The sequence below is a fragment of the Hypanus sabinus genome, chromosome 8 (assembly GCF_030144855.1).
Source record: "Hypanus sabinus isolate sHypSab1 chromosome 8, sHypSab1.hap1, whole genome shotgun sequence".
In the NCBI taxonomy this organism is placed as follows: Eukaryota; Metazoa; Chordata; class Chondrichthyes; order Myliobatiformes; family Dasyatidae; genus Hypanus; species Hypanus sabinus.
The window spans coordinates 1944804-1966473 of NC_082713.1; the positions used below are offsets into that span (position 1 = coordinate 1944804).

The following is a 21670-nucleotide window of genomic DNA, read 5'->3' on the forward strand; positions in this document are numbered from 1 at the left end:
AGGCATCAAGGTGCGTAGTTTCATGTCTGCATATTATGTTGTTCAGCTGCTCCAGTGCCTGCCTTTCTTTCTTTATCAATCATTTTATTAGTTAATTTTAAAAAGTACATAAATATATATATAAACAAGAGGAGAATTGCCTCAAAAATCTATAGCAATAACAATTCAAGTAGAAGGAAAAATACAAATTATCACAATCATACATAGAGTTAATCTAAAAGTATATAATAAAAAAGAGATAATTGATTCTCCTCTTATCCATAACAAGATGGAAAAAGATAAAGAAATTTTTATAATCGAAATGTACAAACCCCATTTCCAGAAAAGTTGGGATATTTTCCAAAATGCAATAAAAACAAAAATCTGTGATATGTCAATTCACGTGAACCTTTATTTAACTGACAAAAGTACAAAGAAAAGATTTTCAATAGTTTTACTGACCAACTTAATCACATTTTGTAAATATACACAAATTTAGAATTTCATGGCTGCAACACACTCAACAAAAGTTGGGACAGAGGCATGTTTACCATTGTGTTACATCACCTTTCCTTTTAATAACACTTTTTAATTGTTTTGGAACTGAGAATACTAATTGCATTAGATTTGCAATTGGAAATTTTGTCCATTCTTGCTTGATATAAGACTTCAGCTGCTCAACAGTCCGTGGTCTCCGTTGTCTGATTCTCCTCTTCATGATGCGCCATACATTTTCAATAGGAGATAGATCTGGACTGGCAGCAGGCCAGTCAAGCACATGCACTCTGTGTCTACAAAGTCACACTGTTGTAGCCCATGCAGAATGTGGTCTGGCATTGTCCTGCTGAAATAAGCATGGATGTCCTGGGAAGAGACGTCGCCTTGATGGCAACATATGTCTCTCTAACATCCTAATATACGCCTCAGAGTCAATGGTACCTTCACGTACATGCAACTCACCCATGCCATGGGCACTGACGCACCCCCATACCATCACAGATGCTGGCTTTTGCACCTTTCGCTGATAACAATCAGGATGGTCGTTTTCATCTTTGGCACGGAGAACTTGACACCCGTTTTTTCCGAAAATGTGGACTCATCTGACCACAGCACACAGTCTTTTGGTCCATCTGAGATGAGCTCAGGCCCAGAGAACTCACCGGCATTTCTGCAGAGTTGATGTATGGCTTCCTCCTTGCGTAATACAGTTTCAAGCTGCAATTCTGGATGCAGCGACAGACTGTGTTAAGTGACAATGGTTTTCCGAAGTACTCCCAAGCCCAGGTGGCTATAATTGTCACAGTAGCATGACGGTTTCTTAGGCAGTGCCACCTGAGGGCTCGAAGATCACTTGCATTCAACAGTGGTTTTGAACCTTGCCCTTTACGCACTGAGATGTCTCTGAATTCTTTGAATCTTTTCACAATATTATATACTGTAGATGTTGAAAGACCTAAATTCTCTGCAATCTTGCGTTGGGAAATGTTCCTTTTGAACTGACTAACAATTCTCTCACGAATTTTGGCACAAAGGGGTGAGCCACAACCCATCCTTGCTTGCAAAGATTGAGCCTTTGATGGACGCTACTTTTATACCCAGTCATGATACCTCACCTGCTACCAATTAGCCTGCTTAATGTGGAGTCTTCCAAACCGGTGTTACTTGAATATTCTGTGCACTTTTCAATCTTACTTTAACTCTGTCCCAACTCCTTTGTTTTCGTGGATGTTTGCAAAGAAAAAGCACTTCAGGATGTATACTGTATACATTTCTCTGACATTAAATTGGACCTTTGAACTTCTGAACATTAAAAATGATACCAAAAGTTTCTTCAGATGCATTAAGAATAAAAGAGAAGCCAGAGTGGATGAAGCTGAGAGCTGGAAAGGGGATTGGCGAAAGTGATACAGAGCTGGAGAAGAGAAAGGATCATGGGACGGGAGGCCTCGGGAGAAAGAAGTGGGGGGGAGCACCAGAGAGAGATAGAGAACAGGCAGGGTGATGGGCAGAGAGAAAAAAACCAAACAACTAAGTATGTCAGGGATGGGGTAAGAAGGAGAGGAGGGGCATTAACGGAAGTTAGAGAAGTCAATGTTCATGCCATCAGGTTGGAGACTATCCAGCCAGTATATAAGGTGTTTTTCCTCCAACCTGAGTGTGGCTTCATCTTGACAGTAGAGGAGGCCATGGATAGACATATCAGAATGGGAATGGGACGTGGAATTAAAATGTGTGGCCACTGGAAGATCCTGCTTTCTCTGGCAGTCCGAGCGTAGGTGTTCAGCAATACGGTCTCCCACGTCTGCGTCGGGTCTCACCAATCCCCTCCCCCTTTCAATACCCTTAGAGAGTAAGACCATATATTTTGGATATATACCTCAAGAATGGTTGAAAAGAGATAAATATTTAATGAATATACTGTTGGTGGCTGGTAAAAACTCTTACTAGGAAAGGGTTATCACAGGAGAGCCCAACTTTAAATACATGGATGGAAATTACGATGGACATTTACAAAATGCAGAAGATAACAGCACCTGTTAATCATAAGCTGGAACAATTTGATTCATGCTGGGAAAAATGGTTTAACTACATAATGCCTCATAGGCCTGATTTTATTCTCACAAATCAATGAATATGTTGTAAAAAAAAGATCACTCCCTACTTGTACACAGTTCTTTCCTTTTGCTTGTTTTTTCTTTCCAGTCTTTTCTATAAGTGTATACCTCAGATAAATACTTCGTGGAGATTTGTGATATATATCTGAAATACATCATATGGAAATGTTTGTTTGATGATGAACTTCAATTAAAAAATTATAAAAAAAGGAAAGGGATAAAATCAGACGAAATGGTAAAATGCTTAACTAGGGAAGGGCTATCTTTGAAGGGATGAGGCAGGAACTAGCAAGAGTAAATTGAAAACAGATGTTCAAAGGGGAAAGCACAGAAGTAATGTGGGAGAAGTTTAGGGACCACTTGAGCTGGGTTCAGGATAGAATTGTCCCACAGAGGCAAGGTTAAAAATGGAAGGAAAAGGGAACAGTGGCTGACGAAACAGGTGAGGCAACTCGTCAAGAGGAAAAAGAAAGCATATGTTAAGATATAAGAAGCAGGAAATAGGAGGGGCTTATGAGAAATCTAGGGTAGCCAGGAAGAAGCTAAAGAAAGGACTTGGGAGAGCTCGGATGGGGCATGAGAAGGCCTTGGCATGTAGGATTAAGGAGAACCCCAAGGCGAACTATGCATATGTGAAGAATAGGGGGATGATGAGAACGAAGGTGGGACTGCTAAAGGATAAAGAGGGCAACTTGTGCCTGGAAGCGGAGGAGGTTGGGGAGGTCCTAAATGAATACTTTGCTTCAGTATTCACAAGTGAAAAGGATCTTGATCAGGATGAGGTCGAAGTAGAGCGGGCCTGTGTGCTGGACAATGTGGAGATTAAGGAAGAAGTAGTGCTGGATCTTCTTAAAAACATTAAGATTGATAAATCCCCAGGGCCGGATATGATACACCCAAGGTTGTTGTGGGAATTGAGAGAAGAGATCGCAGGACATTAGCTATGATATTTGAATCCTCTTTGGCTGCAAGGAGGACTGGAGAATGGCAAATGTAGTTCCCTTGTTTAAAAAAGGTAATGGGGAAAAACCTGGGAACTATAGACCAGTGAATCTTACGTCGGTGGTATGCAAACTACTATCAGTCTTTACTATGGAAGACAATAGCAATATAGTGGAAGTTTCAGGTGTCAGAGATTATGAAGTGTGTGAAGTTACGATAACTAGAGAGAAGGTTCTTGGAAAACTGAAAGGTCTGAAAGTAGGTAAGTCACTTGGATCAGATGGCGTACACCCCAGGGTTCTGAAAGAGGTAGCTGAAGATATAATTGAGGAATTAGTAATGATCTTTCAAGAATCATTAGATTTTGGGGTGGTTTCAGAAGACTGGAAAACTACAAATGTCACTTCACTCTTCAAGAAGGGAGAGAGGCAAAAAAAAGGAAACTATAGGCCAGTTAGTCTGACTTCAATGGTTGGGAAGATGTTGGAGTCAATTATTAAGGATGAGGTCTCATAGTACGTGGAGACACATGATAAAATAGGCTGTAGTCAGCATGGTTTCCTCAAAGGAAAACTTTGCCAGACAAATCTGTTGGAATTCTTTGAAGAAATAACAAGCATGGTAGACAGAGGAGAATCAGTTGATGCTGCATACTTGGATTTTCAACAAGGCCTTTGACAAGGTGCCATACATAGGGCAGCTTAACAAGCAATAAACCATGGTATTACAGGAAAGATTCCAGCATGGATAAAGAAGGAGGCAAAGAGTGGGAATAAAGGGAGCCTTTTCTGTCTGGCTGCCAGTGACTAGTGGTGTTCCACAGGGGTCTGTGTTGAGACTGGCTCGTTTTACGTTATATGCAATGGTTTGGATGATAGAATTGATGGCTTTGCAGACCATATGAAAATTGGTGGAGGGCAGGTAATTTTGAGTAAGTAGAGGGGCTGCAGAATGACTTAGACAAATTTGGAGATTTGGCAAAGAAATTGCAGATGGAATATAGTGTCAGGAAGTATATGGTCATGCACTTTGGTAGAAGAAATGAAAGTTTTGACTATTTTCTAAATGGAAATAAAATATAAATATCTAAGGTGCAAAGGGACTAGGGAGTTATCATGCAAAATTCTTTAAAGGTTAATTTGCAGGTTTAGTCTGTGGTGAGGAAGACAAATGCAATGTTAGATCATAAGATGTAGGAATAGAAATAGGTCACTTGGCCCACTGCATCTGCTCTGCCATTCCATCGTGGCTGATCTAATTTACCTCTCAGCCCCAATCCCCTGCCCTCTCCCTGTATCCCTTCAGGCCTCCTGCCCCAACCATGAATGGTAATGAATGTTAGCATTAATTCCAAGAGAACTAGAACATAAAAGCAAGGACATACTATTGAGACGTCATAAAACACTGGTGAGACCTCACTTAGAGTATTGTGAGCAGCTTTGAGCCCCTTATCTTTGAAAGGATGTGTTGAAACTGGACAGCATTCAAATGAGATTCACAAAAGTAATTCCAGGATTGAGTGGTTTGTCATTTGAAGAGCATTTGATGGCTCTAGGCCTGCATTCACTAGAATTCGGAAGAATGAGGGGTGACCTCATTGAAATGTATCGAATGGTGAATAGAGTGGAGTAGAGAAGATGTTTCATATGGTGGGAGAGTCTAAGAGCAGAGGACAATGCCTCAGAATAGAGGGCGGTCCTTTTAGAATGGAGATCAGGAGGAATTTCTTTAGCCAGAGAGTGGTGAATCTGTGCATATGTATATTTAAGGCAGACATTGATAAATACTTGATTGGTCAGGTTATGAAGGGATATGAGGAGAAGGCGGGAGATTGGAGCTGAGAGGAAAATTACATCAGCCATGATGAAATGGTGGAGCAGACTCAATGGGTCAAACAGCCTAATTCTGCTCCTATATCTTATGAGTCTTGTTATATATACAGCTCTGAACAGTAACCAGTATGTGGGATGCAAATTACAACAGGAGATAGAAAAGACATTTAAAATGATGGTCATGGGGGTTTCAAAATGCAGGTAGATTGGGAAAATCAGGTTGGTGCTGGATTCCAAGAGAAGGAATTTGTAGAATATTTTTGAGATGACTATTTAGAGCAGCTAGTGGTTCAGCCTACTAGGGAAAAGGCAATTCTGGTTGGGTATTATGTAATGAATTAGATTTGATTGCAAACTTAAGGTAAAGGAACCCTTCGGAGCCATGAATCATAAAATGATGGAATTCATCCTGCAGTTTGAGAGGGAGAAGCTGAAGTCAGACTTATTCTTATTACAGTGGGGTAAAGGGAATTACAGAGGCATGAGAGAGGAGCTGACCAAGGTTGATTGAAAGGGAACAGCAGAAGGGCTGATGACCGGAGTTTCTGGGAGCAATTCAAAAGATGCAGGATAGAAACATCCGAAAGATGAATGCAGCAAAGGTGCATTATAGTTCTTCCAGTGATCTGAGCAGAGACTGAGAAAACTGGTAACACAAGAGATTACAAGTACTAGAATTTGGAACAACAAACAATCTGCACTCAGGAACTCAGTGGTTTAAGGAGTATCTGTGGAGAGAGGGATTGTTGGTGCTTTGGGCAGAGAACCTGCATCAGGCTTTTGATCCAAAAATATTGACAATCCTTGACCACCTTCAAAAACAGATGCTGCTCAACCTACTGAATTCCTCCAGCAGACTGTTAAATTGGCTGTGACTATATTCTCCACTGTACAGAAAATTCATTGTAACCTGTGAAATTCTTTCAGGTTCTACATGGTGGATATAGAGAGGATGAGTCTCCTAAAAGAGTCAAGGTTTGGTGGCACAGTCTGAGAATAAAGGGTTGCACATTTTGGAGAATTACCATGAAAATGAAAGGGCTAATGTACGAGGAGTGTTTGATGGTTCTGGGCTTGTACTCATTGGAATTCAGAAGAATGAAGGGACATCTCATTGAAAATTACAAAATATTGAAAGTTCTAGATAGAATGAACATGCAGAAGATGTTTCCTATAGTGAGGGAGTCTAGAACCCAAAGGCACAGCCATAGAATAGAAGGATGTTCATTTAGAACAGAGTTGAGGAGGAATTTCTTTAGCCAGAGGATGGCGTATCTGTGGAGTTCACTGCCACAGATAGCTCTGGATGCCAAGTAACTGGGTATATTTAAAGTGGAGGTTGAGGTCCTTGATCCTTGATTAGTAAGGGCACGTATTATAGAGAGAAGGCAAGAGAATGGGGTTGGGAGGGGTGAATAATAAATCAGCATGATGGAACATGGAGCAACTCCATGGCCAAATGGTCTAATTGTGCTCCTATATCCTATGGTGTTATCGACTGTGGTGATGAGAAATGTCTTCATTTACAAGATGGTGAATCTTTGGTATTTCCTTGACCTCAAAGGACAGATGAGGTTCTGAGATCGAAAGGCATTAGTGGAAATCACTGGATCTGAGGATTATAAACACAAGAGATTCTGCATATGCTGGAAATGCAGAGCAATACACACAAAATGTTGGAGGAACTCAGTAGGTCAGGCGGCATCAATGGAAAGGAATAAACAGTCAATGCTTCGAGCTGAGACCCTTTATCAGTACCGAAGATGTCCAAATAAGAAGTGGGGTGAAGGGAAAGATAACAAGGTAGGTGAGTGTAGGAGGAGGGAATGAAGTAAGAAGCTGGAAGACAAAAGGTGGAAAAGGTAATGGGCTGGAGTAGAAGGATAATGATACATTGGTAGAAGATGGCTGCAATCTTGCTGAGTTGATGAGTAGACAGGCCTGCAGCCTACTCCTACCATTTCTTATGTTCTTATGACTCCCTCTCACCACAAATGCCATCAGTCCCAAATTTAGGACCTTAAGCAGGACTGAAATTAAACGATTATGCGTCATCAAACAAATAGAGAGATACTGAAATAGAGACATGGCTTCACTATTCTGTAACAGTGAAGGGGAAAGAAATGGAGGTAGAGATAAGGTGACGTCACCACTTGCCTGACCAGACGTTCAGATTCGGGGCCCAAGTGTTGGAATGGAAGGGTGCACTGCACTACTTTCTAAAACGCAAGTAGCCACAGAAGTTCAAGATAAGGCTGTGCATGGTGCAGAGTCTGTGCACCTAGCAAAGAATTCAGCACTCTTTAACTTGAGTACTAGTGAGAAACAAAACCATTCACTGACTACAATCAAAGACAACACTGCCAATAGAACTGGCCCTGCAGACTCCAGCATAAACAAACTGTAGAGATTGCATTGGGTATCAGGGTGAGACAGCACATCATAAGCACAAGAGATTCTGCGGATGCTGGAAATCTGCAGTAACACACACAAAATGCTGGAGGAACCCAGCAAGTCAGGCAGCATCAATAGAAATAGGCATGTATGAGGGACGGGTTTTCCAAAAGCTAACAGTGAAGTACAATGGAAGATGGGGAAGGCAGGGAACGACATCTCTATCAGAATATGCCGGCACAGGAAACTGCAAGCACAAGATTCTACACACACCAATCAGAACGAAGCTCACAATATCCTGACAGAAAAATGGAAATCTAGGTCATCTTGAGTAAAGCCGTCAAATAAGTGGGGGGGGGGGGGGCAGGGGCAGAACTGTAGGATATCTGAAGTTGAGGATAAAGAGAATGGATGAGGCTAGATAGTGATCAGAGCAGATTTTGACTAAACATCTACCTTCCGAGGAAGATGCCAGCAGCTTCTCAATGAGACCAGAATGCTACATCACCTTGAAGGAAATGCTGAGAGTCACTATATCAGTCATCAAGAAGCACCATCTCAATCTCACGTTACAGAAATAGAGATGTGCGATGCAACTGATAAGCTCTGAAACCAAAGTGATTGCAGGATGAACTGTGGTACAATGGGTAGCAGGGATGGTGGTTGAGTCTTTGTGCATGTGTGTTCACAAACAGCTCACTCATCACAGGTAGGGAAGGAACCCTACAAGCCTCATCTGCTCGAAATCATTTGAATCTTGCAGCAAGGCACACAGCTGAGAAAGCCCGGGCTCTTTCTTGCAGAGATGAAGGATAGCCACACAAATTGTTCAACGGTTTGGTGAGTGACTCTGAAAAAGTTTCCATGTGAGAGAAGTATGTCAAAGCTGTGTAAGAGGCAGCAGCTCACACAGACCTCCCCAGGACAACAAGGATGGCAACAGACACCAGCCTCGGTGAGCATGTTTTTCCATTTAAGGAACTACAAATGTTGGGCATCTGAAAAACAATGCAGGAATTAACATGATGAACTGGCTTACAAAAAGGGATGAGATGGATTAACAGATTGAGGACCCTTCATCTCAAGTCAAGAATTCAGGAAATTTGTATTTATTTTCTTCTCTTCAGATCTTGACAAATTTCATCACGTATTTAGACCATAACATACAGAAGCAGACTTAGACTGTTCAGCCCATCGAGTCTGTTCTGCCATTCCATTAATTTATTAACCCCTCAATCTAATTCTCCTGCCTTCTGCCCATAACAGTTGACACTTAATTTCACTTTGTCCATCATTAAACCAGACTATAGCAGGCCAGACATGAAGCAGAGCTGGGTCCTCATTGAGGATGTCTTCAAATGACAGAGCCTTAAGAAGACAGCATCCATCACTAAACAACCTCACCATACTTAGGTGCAGGAGCTTGAAGAAACATAGTCAACTGCATAATGTTTAAGTAATAATGTAAATCTATTGTTTGAGTCTGCATTCCTTGTTGTTTACATAATGTGTTGCGTACTATATGTAAACGTACATAAATGGCATACGTCATTATGTCACCACATCATTTGTATGAGGCTCACTTGAAGTAAAGAAAACAAAGTACATGACTTATCTTGTGTCTCTCTTGTTTTTCATTCAATTAATTTTGTTTTGGAGTTACAAAATCTAACAGTAGTGATGAGTAAGTTTTAAACAAATCTGAGACAACTACCTACCTGTTGAAGAGCAACTTCCTAGCTCTTTGCTTCATCCCTCCCCTTCCAAGTTTCACCTATCAGCTGGTGTTTCTCTCTCCACTCCTCCCACCTTTCAAATCTACTCCTCAGCTGTTTCTGTCCAGTCCTGCCGAAGGGTTTCAGCCCAGAACATCGACTGTACTTTTTTTCTATAGATGCTGCCTGGCCTGTTGAGTTCCTCCAGCATTATGTGTGTGTTGCTTGATATCCAGCATCTGCAGATTTTCTCTTGTTTGTTGAGAGCAGTGAGACTATTGAATTAAAAAATGCAGCGAGACGTTTGAGTTTAAAAGGAACAGTGCAGCACGTCTCTTCAGGAGGGAGGGAGGGAGGGAGGGGGAGGGGGAGGGGGAGGGAGAGGGGGAGGGAGAGGGAGAGAGAGAGAGAGAGAGAGAGAGAGAGAGAGAGAGAGAACACATTTGAGATTTTAAAAAAGGGCAGAAAGTGGACAAATTCACGGTTTCATAAATGGTGAGTACAAGGTGACGATAATAACACATTTTTTAAAAAAGTAGAAATGGCTGGCTACATTGGAAAGATCTTCATGTGCTTGCACGTTACACACTTGGGCTATCATGGCTCTCCACATCAGACGATCCCTTGCAGCATCAATGATATATCGCACACTTAGATCTGTTAGTTCTTTCACAGTGTTCATATATTTTCTTCTTTCCCTTCCTCTTCCGCATTTCCCAGGCATACAGCCTTGTAATGTAAGGCATTCTATTCCTCCCTTTCTGATGAAATGGCCCAGGAAATTAAGTTTCCTCTCATTTAATGTTCTCATTAAAGATCTTTTTGTATGGGCACGTTGAGAGTACTGTCTCATTAGTTACCCTATCTCTATATGATATCTTCAGCATATTGGAAAGGTACATTCAAATATACAAGAAATAACTAGAATATGTACACTGAGCAAACTGAACAGCATTTTTAAGAAAATGAAACAACTAATGAGAAGCAAGTGCCAATTTTGCTGATTGCATTGGACTTAAGGGCATACAGTTGCTTAGAAATCTGACTGCTCCAGCCAAACTGGCTGAAATGAGCTTTGCTGATATCATGAAATCAATGCAGGAACATTTAGAACCAAAGCCACTGCTGATTGCAAAATACTTTAGGTTTCATTATCGGAATCAAAAGTCCAACAAAACAATCGGAAGTCCATTTTAGCGTTAGTGGCTGAATTGAAGAAGTCGGGCTAAATGATGCACTAAGAGATTGTTTAGATTTTGGACTTTTACAAGAAAACATTCAATAACGGCTCCTAAAACACAAGTTACATTTAAAAGAGCAGTTGAAATTGCTGTATTAATGGAAAGAGCAGAGACACAATTGAGTTGCAGTCATTAATGAAAGTGAGCATGAACAAAATTGTAGCATCTAAACTGAAACCAACCTGGCCGAACAAATTGTGTTACTATTGTGGCAAGGGCTCAAATACACCAGACTGATGCAGGATTAAAGACAAAAGTTGCAGAAAATGCAACAAAGTAGGATACATACAAAAATAAATGGACTGCACAAGGAAAAGAAAAAGATAAAAAGTCTAGTTGTAGTTTCAAAAAGAACACTACTCTTCTTCCTAATGATAAAAAATGATAATAATGAGTGGCAGGGCTGTGTAGCTTTGAGACTTACAATGTGAAAATTAACAATAGACAAGCAATATGGCATACACAAAAAGTGAATGGCAAATTAACTAAAATGAAATTTCACAGTGGCTTGGCTGTTTCATTCATTCATTCTACAAAATGAGTTTGAACAGCATTTCAAAGATACTGAACTAAAGCCTGCAGATGTCCAATTAAGAACTTGTACTGAAGAAAAGTTAACTCCTATGGAAATGACATTCATAACAGTGAAGTACAAAAACCATAAGCCACATTGTTTAAAAAAGGGGAGTCAGCATTGTAGATCTGTAATTGGCTGACAGCTAGAACAGTTTTGTGTTTTCCAATGCCATCCTTGAACATTGCTGTGGCATCATCCAGTACCTTCCTTAATTCATTTCCAGTTGACTCTGTTGCAGATGTGGTATAATAATGGTGGATGGATTGCCAATCAAGAAAGGTACTGGATGATGTCACAGCAGTGTTCAAGGGTGGCAATGGAAAACGCAAACATATCAAGAGTAAAATAGTGCCAAATGAAAATGCCACACTCAAGTTTTATAAAGCCTGTCGTTCCTTATATCGTCCGTGATAAAGTAGTCAGTGAGCAAGATCTCATGGAGGCTGAAGGAATTCTTTACAAGGTTGACTAGAACCAATGGGCAATGCCAGTGGTCCCAGTAGATAAGAATAATGTGTCTGTTAGGATCTGTGGTGATTTTAAGGTCACCATCAACCCAGTACTGAAAATAGATCAATTACCATGTCCAGGATAGAGGATATCTTTGCAAACCTTTCTGGAGGGAAACACTTCAGCAAAGCAGACTTAGCTGAGTGCAGGTGTAGATGCTACTCCAATAATAAGCCTGTCACAGCGATAAAGACCAGTGTGCTGCTGCAACAGGCTTATTATTGGAGTAGCATCTACACCTGCACTCTGGACCAGTGCTGCAATGCGGTCCGGCATTCATTGTAATCGGTAAGCATGACAAGGGACATCTCCAAAATCTCAAGACAGTGTTAAAAACATCAGATTATGGGGTCACAGCACGATGGAACAAATGTGAATTCATTAGACCAAGCATCAATTACTGTGATTACATCATCGGTGCACAAGAATTACATAAGTGTGCTGAGAGAAAAATCAAGCAGTGGTGGGTGCACCAAGGCCAAAGGATGTGTCATAGTTGCAGTCCATTTTAGGATTTGTCAATTACTATAGCAAGTTCCTGCCAAACCTGGTTACTCAGCTTCACCCTACAAACTCATTTCTATACATTGGGAAGAAATGGCAAATGATAGAACATAGAATAGTACAGCACATTACAGGCTCTTCGGCCCACAATGTTGTGCCGACCCTCAAACCCCGCCTCCCATATAACCCCCCACCTTAAATTCCTCCATATACCTGTCTAGTAGTCTCTTAAACTTCATAGTGGATCTGCCTCCACCACTGATTCAGGCAGTGCATTCCACGCACCAACCACTCTCTGAGTGGAAAACCTTCCTCTAATATCCCCCTTGAACTTTCCTCCCCTTACCTTAAAGCCATGTCCTCTAGTACTGAGCAGTGATGCCCTGGGGAAGAGGTGCTGGCTGTCCACTCTGTCCATTCCTCTTATTATCTTGTACACCTCTATCATGTCTCCTCTCATCCTCCTTCTCTCCAAAGAGCAAAGTCCTAGCTCGCTTAATCTCTGATCATAATCCATACTCTCTAAACCAGGCAACAGCCTGGTAAATTTCCTCTGTACCCTTCCCAATGCTTCCACATCCTTCCTATACTGAGGCAACCAGAACTGGACACAGTACTCCAAGTGTGGCCTAACTAGAGTTTTATAGAGCTGCATCGTTACATCGCGTCTCAAAGCTAACACCCCATAAGCTTTCTTAACTACCCTATCTACCTGTGAGGCAACTTTCAGAGATCTGTGGACATGTACCCCCAGATCCCTCTGCTCTTCCACACTACCAAGTATCCTGCCATTTACTTTGTACTCTGCCTTGGAGTTTGTCCTTCCAAAGTGTACCACCTCACACTTCTTCGGGTTGAACTCCATCTGCCACTTCTCAGCCCACTTCTGCATCCTATCAATGTCTCTCTGCAATCTTCGACAATCCTCTACACTATCTACAACACCACCAACCTTTGTGTCGTCTGCAAACTTGCCAACCAACCCTTCTACTCCTACATCCAGGTCGTTAATAAAAATCACAAAAAGTAGAGGTCCCAGAACAGATCCTTGTGGGACACCACTAGTCACAACCCTCCAATCTGAATGTACTCCCTCTACCATGACCCTCTGCCTTCTGCAGGCAAGCCAATTCTGAATCCACCAGGCCAAACTTCCCTGGATCTCATGCCTTCTGTCTTTCTGAATAAGCCTACCATGTGGAACCTTGTCAAATGCCTTACTAAAATCCATGTAGGTCACATCCACTGCACTACCCTCATCTATATGCCTGGTCACCTCCTCAAAGAACTCTTATCAGGCTTGTTAGGCACTATCTGCCCTTCACAAAGCCATGCCGACTGTCCCTGATCAGACCATGATTCTCTAAATGCCCATAGATCCTATATCTAAGAATCTTTTCCAACAGCTTTCCCACCACAGACGTAAGGCTCACTGGTCTATAATTACCTGGACTATCCCTACTACCTTTTTTTGAACATTCGCCTCCCTCCAATCCTCCGGTACCATTCTCGTGGACAACAAGGACATAAAGATCCTTGCCAGAGGTTCAGCAATCTAAATAAGCAGTGTGAGGTAGCTTTCAAAAAAGTAAAGGAAATGGTGATGTCAGACTCTGTAATCACCTTATGATCCGGTGAAGCTTGCCTTATGGTAAAGGTGCAGTCATGTCACATGTTTTAAGTGATGGAAGTGAATGTCCCATAATCTTTGCATCACTCTCCCATACGACGCAGAGAAAAATTATGAACAGAATGATGGAGAGGCTTTGAATCTGGCTTGGTGTAAAACGTTTCAATTGGGACTTGTATGAGAGAGAATTATCCTCATTACTGATCATCAACCAACAGTGTACACTTTCAATTCACAGCAGGGTGTTCCACTAAAAGCAGCAGCAGGGATGCAGAGATGGGTACTGTTTCCTGGAGCACACAATTATCCGAAAAAAATTCAAGGAGGCCATGGATAGACAGGTAGGGCTCCTCTACTATCAAGATGAAGCCACACTCAGGTTGGAGGAACAACACCTTATATACCGGCTGGGTAGCCTCCAACCTGATGGCATGAACAGTGACTTCTCTAACTTCTGTTAATGCCCCTCCTCCCCTTCTTACCCCATCCCTGACATATTTAGTTGCTTTTTTTCTCTCTCTCTGCCCATCACCCTGCCTGTTCTCCATCTCCCTCTGGTGCTCCCCCACTCCCCCTTTCTTTCTCCCAAGGCATCCCGTCCCATGATCCTTTCCCTTCTCCAGCTCTGTATCACTTTTGCCAATCACCTTTCCAGCTCTCAGCTTCACCCCACCCCCTCCGGTCTTCTCCTATCATTTCGCATTTCCCCCTCCCCCCACTACTTTCAAATCTCTTAGTATCTTTCCCTTCAGTTAGTCCTGACGAAGGGTCTCAGCCCGAAACGTCGACGATGCCAATGGATTGCCCATTTCCCTTGAAAAAGGATATAAATGCAAAGTTTACAAAAAAAATCATTCCTCGATGTATTCTCTCGAACACAAATTAAAAGTCTTCAAAAGAGATGATCCAAAGAGAAATCAGAAAAGACCCCAAACTGCCTCAGGTCTACACAGCCACCCAAAATAGCCAGAATATGCAGCTGAAATTCAAATTCCCTCAATGTTACCAGCGCCAGATGAACTTGACCTTGACAGGTGTTGCCTTATATGGGTATTGAACATTGTGGTAGCATCTCAGCTGAGAGCTTAAGTGTTGGAGGAGCCACATACTGATCATCTAGGTGTGGTCAAAATTAAAGTGATGGCTTGAACCTTCTCTGATAGCCTGGGATAGATCAGAAGATTGGGCTGCTCACCATGCACTGTTCGGAATGCCAACACATCCATAAGATGCCAAGAGCAGTGCCTCTCCATCACTGGGAATGGCTTGCATTGCCCTGGCATTAGATTCAAGTGGATTTTGCTGGATCATTAATGCGCACAATTTATTTTAGTAATAGCGGATGCAACTACAAAATAGCCAGAGGTATTCCTAATAGACTCCAATATAGCCTCACATACTGTTCATGTGTTGAGAAGCCTCTACTCAGGGACTGGTGTGACAAAACACTTCGTCAGTGAGAATGGACCACAGTTTGTTGTGGAACAGTTTCAGTCATTCCTGCAAATAAATGGAATAAGACATATTATGTCTCACCATACCACCCAGCTACAAATGGCTTAGCGGAAATGTTCGTCCAGAGTCTAAAGAATGCACTGCAAACAATGTCAACAGAATATGCTACACTAATACTGAATCAGAAGCTCACTAATTTCCCCCTTGTGTATTGTAATGCAGCAAACTCCATTTTCATTCTTGGAGAAGCAGTCCTGGTGAGCAACTACAGAGATGGTCAAAAGTAGGTACTCGGAAAGATCAAGGACAGAACTGGACCACTCTCCTGCACAGTAGAGATTGCGATGGATATCATCTGAAGACGACACATCAATCAGTCAAAGAGAGCAGAGTTAATTGTTGGAGAGGAAAGGTGTCCATAGCCGTCAGAACCGCTTTGGCAGTCCCAGAGTCAACTCCTACAACCACTATGGAGAAGGCCCCAGTATCTGAGATTGTTTCACAGCTACAAGTCTCACCTGCCAAGCAGACTGATTCCCCCTTGTCAGGAAAGATGCTGTCCCACAAGAATAAGAAAGCCTCCACAGTGGTTAAATCTTTATGCCTGAATGGAACAATTCAAAATTAACTACGTTGCTGATGTCCATAAAGTAGTTGTATGATATAGTATATGGTGTGTGTATACTATATTTAATATTTCAGTAATATTGTTTGATTAAGCATTCTTTGCTGTTGACATAATGCATTGCCGGTTATATGTGAACGGCACACATCATTACACCACCATGTCATATGTATGCACCACGCTTAAAGTGAAAACAAAGTTAGACTCGCATTCCTGGCTCCTGTTTTCCTTTCAATCAATTTCTGTGTTTTGAAGTTACAAAACAACATCAAAGTTTCAGGAACAGCTTCTTTCCCTCCACCATAAGATTTCTGAATGGACAATGAATCCATGAACAGAATTTTTTTCTTCTTTTTTTAGCACTATTTACTTTTAATATATACTTATTATGATCTATAGTTTTTATTAATTTTTATTAGCAAAAACACCAAATTTAACAACATATGCCTGCGATATTAAACCTGATTCTGAAGTAATTTTTAGGTATTGCACTGTACTGCTGCCACAAAACTCACAAATTTCCTGGAGATGTGAGTGATAATAAAGAGGGTGTGGGTCTGACCTCCATGTGCCGCTCCAGTTCCTGCAACAGAGCCGGGTACTTGTCCAGTCGCATGAAGGGTTTGCTCAGACTCGTTGTTAGCATCAGGATGCCTGGACTGCTGGCTCCTTGGCTCTCCATCAACTTGTCCAACTCCTCACTGTCAGAACAAACACAAAACATTTCAAATGCTTTGTCTTGGAGTAACTCCTCCACGGACAGACCCAAGCCCGCTGTGAAAGAGGAGAATTGGACATAGGGCTAACAACCCTATTCAGTAAAAACCCAGAGCTAAAAAAACGCCAACAAAAACTCCAAAGGCTTCATCCCTGCCAGGGAGAGGAAGGATCTTTGCCTCAAAGACAAATGAATTTGTGTGCTGGAAGTAGAAGCCATAGGGCCGATCAACCTTCAGCCCACGATGAGGACTCTAGCAAACTGTTGTCAACAGCTTATGCCCTATTAGGGGTGATTAACTTCAGAAGAAGAAAAAGTCTTGGAATAGCCTAGGAAATCTACAGGACAGAATCAAAGGTGTACAACCTGAAACAGGCCCCTCAGCCCAACTTGTCCATGCCAACCAAGATGCCCATCTAAGCTAATCCTATCTGCCCACGTTTGGCCCATATCCTTCTAAACTTTTTCTTATCACAAACATACTTATCCAAATCAGTTTTAAATATTGTTATTGTACCTGTCTCAACAACTTACTCTCCAGCTCATTCTACAAATGTAACATCCTCTACATGAAGTTATTGCCCCACAGGTCTCCTTTTAAATTTTCCCCCTCTCAGTTTAAGTTTATACCTTCTAATTCTTGATTCCCCCTTCCCTGAAAAAAAAAGACTATGTATTCACCATATCAATGCCACTCAAGATTTTGTACACCTCTGTAAAGTCACTTCTCAGGCTCCTTCATTCCAGTGTGACATGTGATGAGGATGTTAGAAGAATTCAGGGTGACTTGGATAGGCTGGGTGAGTGGGCAGATACTTGGCAGATGACGTTTAATGTGAATAAGTGTGAGGTTATCCACTTTGGGAGTAAGAACAGGAAGGCAGATTATTATCTGAACGGTGTAAAGTTAGGTAAGGGAGAAACACAGAGATCTAGGAGTCCTTGTTCATCAGTCACTGAAGGTGAATGATCAAGTGTAGCAGGCAGTGAAGAAGGCTAATGGAATGTTGGCCTTTATTACAAAGGGAATTGAGTACAAGAGCAAGGAAATCCTTTTGCATTTGTACAGGGCCCTGGTGAGACCACACCTGGAGTATTGTGTACAGTTTTGGTCTCCAGGGTTAAGGAAGGACATCCTGGCTGTAGAGGAAGTGCAGTGTAGATTCACAAGGTTAATTCCTGGGATGTCAGGACTGTCTTACGCAGAGATGTTAGAGAGACTGGGCTTGTACACGCTGGAATTAAGGAGATTGAGAGGGGATCTGATTGCAACATATAAGATTATTAAGAGATTGGACAAGATAGAAATATGTTCCAGATGCTGGGAGAGTCCAGTACCAGAGGGCATGGTTTGAGAATAAGGGGTAGGTCATTTAGGACAGAGTTAAGGAAAAACTTCTTCTCCCAGAGAGACGTGGAGGTCTGGAATGCACTGCCTCGGAAGGCAGTGGAGGCCAATTCTCTGGATGCTTTCAAGAAGGAGCTAGATAGGTATCTTATGGATAGAGGAATCAAGGGATATGAGGACAAGGCAGGAACCGGGTATTGATAGTAGATGATCAGCCATGATCTCAAAATGGTGGTGCAAGCTCAAAGGGCCGAATGGTCTACTTCTGCACCTATTGTCTATTGAATAAAAACCTAGCCTGCCCAATTTCTTCCAATATCTCAGGCCTGATTTCCCCTTTTCAGAGAAGTAAAATAGATTCACAGTAAAAACTTAGCACTCCATGCCAGTAAAACCAAGAAACTGTTTGTGGACTTCAGGATGGGAAAATCGGGAGAATGCACAACAGTTCTTTTCCATGGGGTCACCAGTGGAAAGTGTGAGCAGCTTCAAGTTTCTGGGTGCCAACATCTCTGACGGTCTATCCTGGGCCCAACATTGATCCAATTATGAAAAAAGCGTACCAGCAGGTCTATTTCATTAGGTGTTTGAGGAAACTTGGTTATATATTCAAAGACTCACAAATTTCTACAGATTTACCATGGAGAGCATTCTAACTGGGTGCATCACTATCTGGGGGGGACACCACTGCACAGGATTGGAAAAAAGCTGCAGAGGGTTGTCAAGTCACCCCTCATGGGCACTAGCCTCCTCCTCATCATCGAGGACATCTTGAAAAGGCAACAAAGTGGCATCCATCAAAAAGGACCCCCACCCTCCAGGACACGTCGTCTTCTCATTGCTACCATTGGGGAGGAGATACAGGAGCCTAAAGATGCACATACAATATTTTAAGAAAGACTTCATCCCTCTGCCATCAGATTCTTGAATAGTCCATTAAGTCGTAAACACTACTTCACTACTTTGTTCTCCTTTTGCACTATTTATTATTATCGTAACTGTACCATGCGTAGAACCAAACCTGGCTGTGAAAGGAGGAGGGTTAGACATGGAGCTAGTAACTACATCCTGTAAAAACCCAGAGTGAGAAAAACACATACAGAAGCTCTAAAGACATCAACCCTGGGAGATGAAGGATCTTTGAAGATGGGCTACAACTGGAAGGACTGGCCCAGGACAGTGGTCTCTGGTGGGCAGCTGTTGGCGGACTATGCCCCAGCAGTGGAGACAGGGCTAAGTCATTCTTATTGTAGTTTATAGTAATTTTTATGTCACTGCTGCTGCATTACAACAAAAGTCATGTTATGCAGTATGTCAGTGATAATAAACCTGATTCTGAATTCACTATTTCTGCTCCTTAGTCCACTTCACCCACTTCACCGATGAACATAACCTTAAATCACTGACCCCAAAATAAACAAGTTTTAGAACTATATTTAATACAATAAAGCTCTCCTGATTGTATCAGAGTGGAAGTCAGTAGATATATGACACAGCGGCCTCTAGTGGACTACTCACCAACGAACAGAAAATGCATGCTGGATCTGAAGATCATTTGTATTTTTACTATTTCTTTGCACCAGCTTATTTGTTTTATACACACTCATTCTATTTAAGTTTTACCATCATGTCATCTATTTGCATCAGACTATAATTAGATGTGGAAAGTTCTTCAAAGGTTTGGAAAGAATGTATCTGACTCAAAAACAAGATGCTGACTTAGCCAAAAAGAATTCCAATTTTTACCAATTATAATTATAAACAACTATTCCAAGAAGTTACCACCTTTAATAAATGGCAATGTAATAGGAATAAAAAGATTGCAAATATTATTTCAAAACGTTAGTTTGCCTTTAATTAGCTCAAAGTAAATGTATTATCAAAGTACACATATGTCACCATATACAATCCTGTGATTCATTTTAGACCATTAGACCATAAGACATAGGAGCAGAATTAGGCCATTTGGCCCATCAAGTCTTTTCTGCCATTTCATCATGGCTGATCCATTTCCCTCTCAGACCCAATCTCCTGCCTTCTCCCTGTCGCCCTTCATGCCCTGACCAATCAAAAATCTATCAAACTCTGCCTTAAGTATACCCAATGAATTGGCCTCCACAGCCACCTGTGGCAAATAATTCTGCAGATTCAATTCAATTTAATTGAAATTTAATTGTCATTCAACCATACATATAGCCAAATAAGACAGCATAGTGTACTCCAGGGGCAAGGTGCAAAGCACAGTACCAGCAGTCACACAGCACAACGAGACAGCAAGCACATCAAAATATCCATAAAATATAGCCACACAAAAATAAAGTCCACACCCGAGCCATGAAGGCTGCAGAAATCTGTAGTCGGTACCACAATACAGCTTGTCTTCTGCCGAGTGAACACTGGGGGCAGCAGCATCAACTTTAGCTTGGAAGTCGCACCACACAGCACCTGATGGAATGCAATGACTCCAATGCCTTTCTCCTTATTGGCTGTAAACAGGTTTAAAGCCTAGTCCTCGCTAAGACCGAGGCCATGCAGCTCCCTGCCGTCTGCCTCTGCTCACCACCAATAAATCAGTGAATTGAATTTGCAGCATTCCACATTAACAATGTCCAAAAGGATCCTACCATAACAAGGAAAGTGACCAAGGTAGTCACTCGCTATTAGACAATGCCTCCTTCTATGCAGGCAGTAGTATAATGCACAGCTCTTTCATTTTCTCTGCCAACAAACAACTTGCTGATGGGGTAGACCTGCAGTATTTAAGTTCTTAATGTCTAGCAGGTTCTTGCAATGATAAACAAAGTTTAAAAAAAGACAATAGCACCTTTTGTTGACCCCATAGAACCTATTGCAATCGAACATGCTGCCATCTTACCAGAACTGATCTCATCCCTCCCATATGGCTAAAGAAATTCCTCCACATCTCTGTTCTAAATGGACGTTCCTCTATTTAGAGGCTGTGCCCTCTGGTCCTAGTCTCCCTCTTCACATCCACTGTAGGCCTTCCAACATTTGATAGGTTTCGATGACATCCCGTTTTATTCTTCTATGTTCAAACAAGTAAAGGCCCAGAGCCTTTACTTTTCTGGATACCAACCTTTATTACTCATTTTGCAATGAACATTATAATTATTTATGAACATGTTTATTTAATTATTTAAATGCTCTAAGTTTGTAAACAAATCACTTAATATGAAGTCAAGTATTAATGAACTCTCTAGCTTACAAAATAGTCACAAAGCAGAAACTGAGAACTTTGGGGCATTATTAGTGAGGATTGACACGAACGTGGAGACATATCACCCAGGAGGGTGCAACTTACCTGTGCTCTGTGAGTACGCTCACAGCTGACGGGTGGTTGGCACAGTATGTGAGATACAGCGACTTCATCTGAGGCATATGATTCAGGAAGCAGCCACCAACTTTCTGCTGAGATTCAGGCAGCCTGAGATTCAAACCATCAACACATTAAACATATGGATCAACCCTCAGCCAACAGCAAACACAAACTCCTGACAACCTCTGCTTCCACTGATAACCTTCAGCAAATTGGAGCTCCTGCTTCCTCAGGGAGGGGTGCAGGAG

General features: G+C 41.8%; 1 protein-coding gene across 7 annotated transcripts in view; it reads right to left on the reverse strand.

Annotated features, from left to right (window-relative positions):
• arhgef6 (Rac/Cdc42 guanine nucleotide exchange factor (GEF) 6) overlaps nucleotides 1-21670 on the reverse strand; it is a 251316-nt gene that overhangs the window by 69058 nt on the left and 160588 nt on the right. For all 7 annotated transcript variants that reach the window (XM_059976675.1, XM_059976677.1, XM_059976674.1 and 4 more), the window contains 2 exons: nucleotides 21408-21530; nucleotides 16582-16720 (listed from right to left, as the gene is read on the reverse strand). In XM_059976675.1, coding sequence (XP_059832658.1) covers nucleotides 16582-16720; nucleotides 21408-21530 — 262 coding nt within the window. The remainder of the gene's footprint in view (nucleotides 1-16581; nucleotides 16721-21407; nucleotides 21531-21670) is intronic.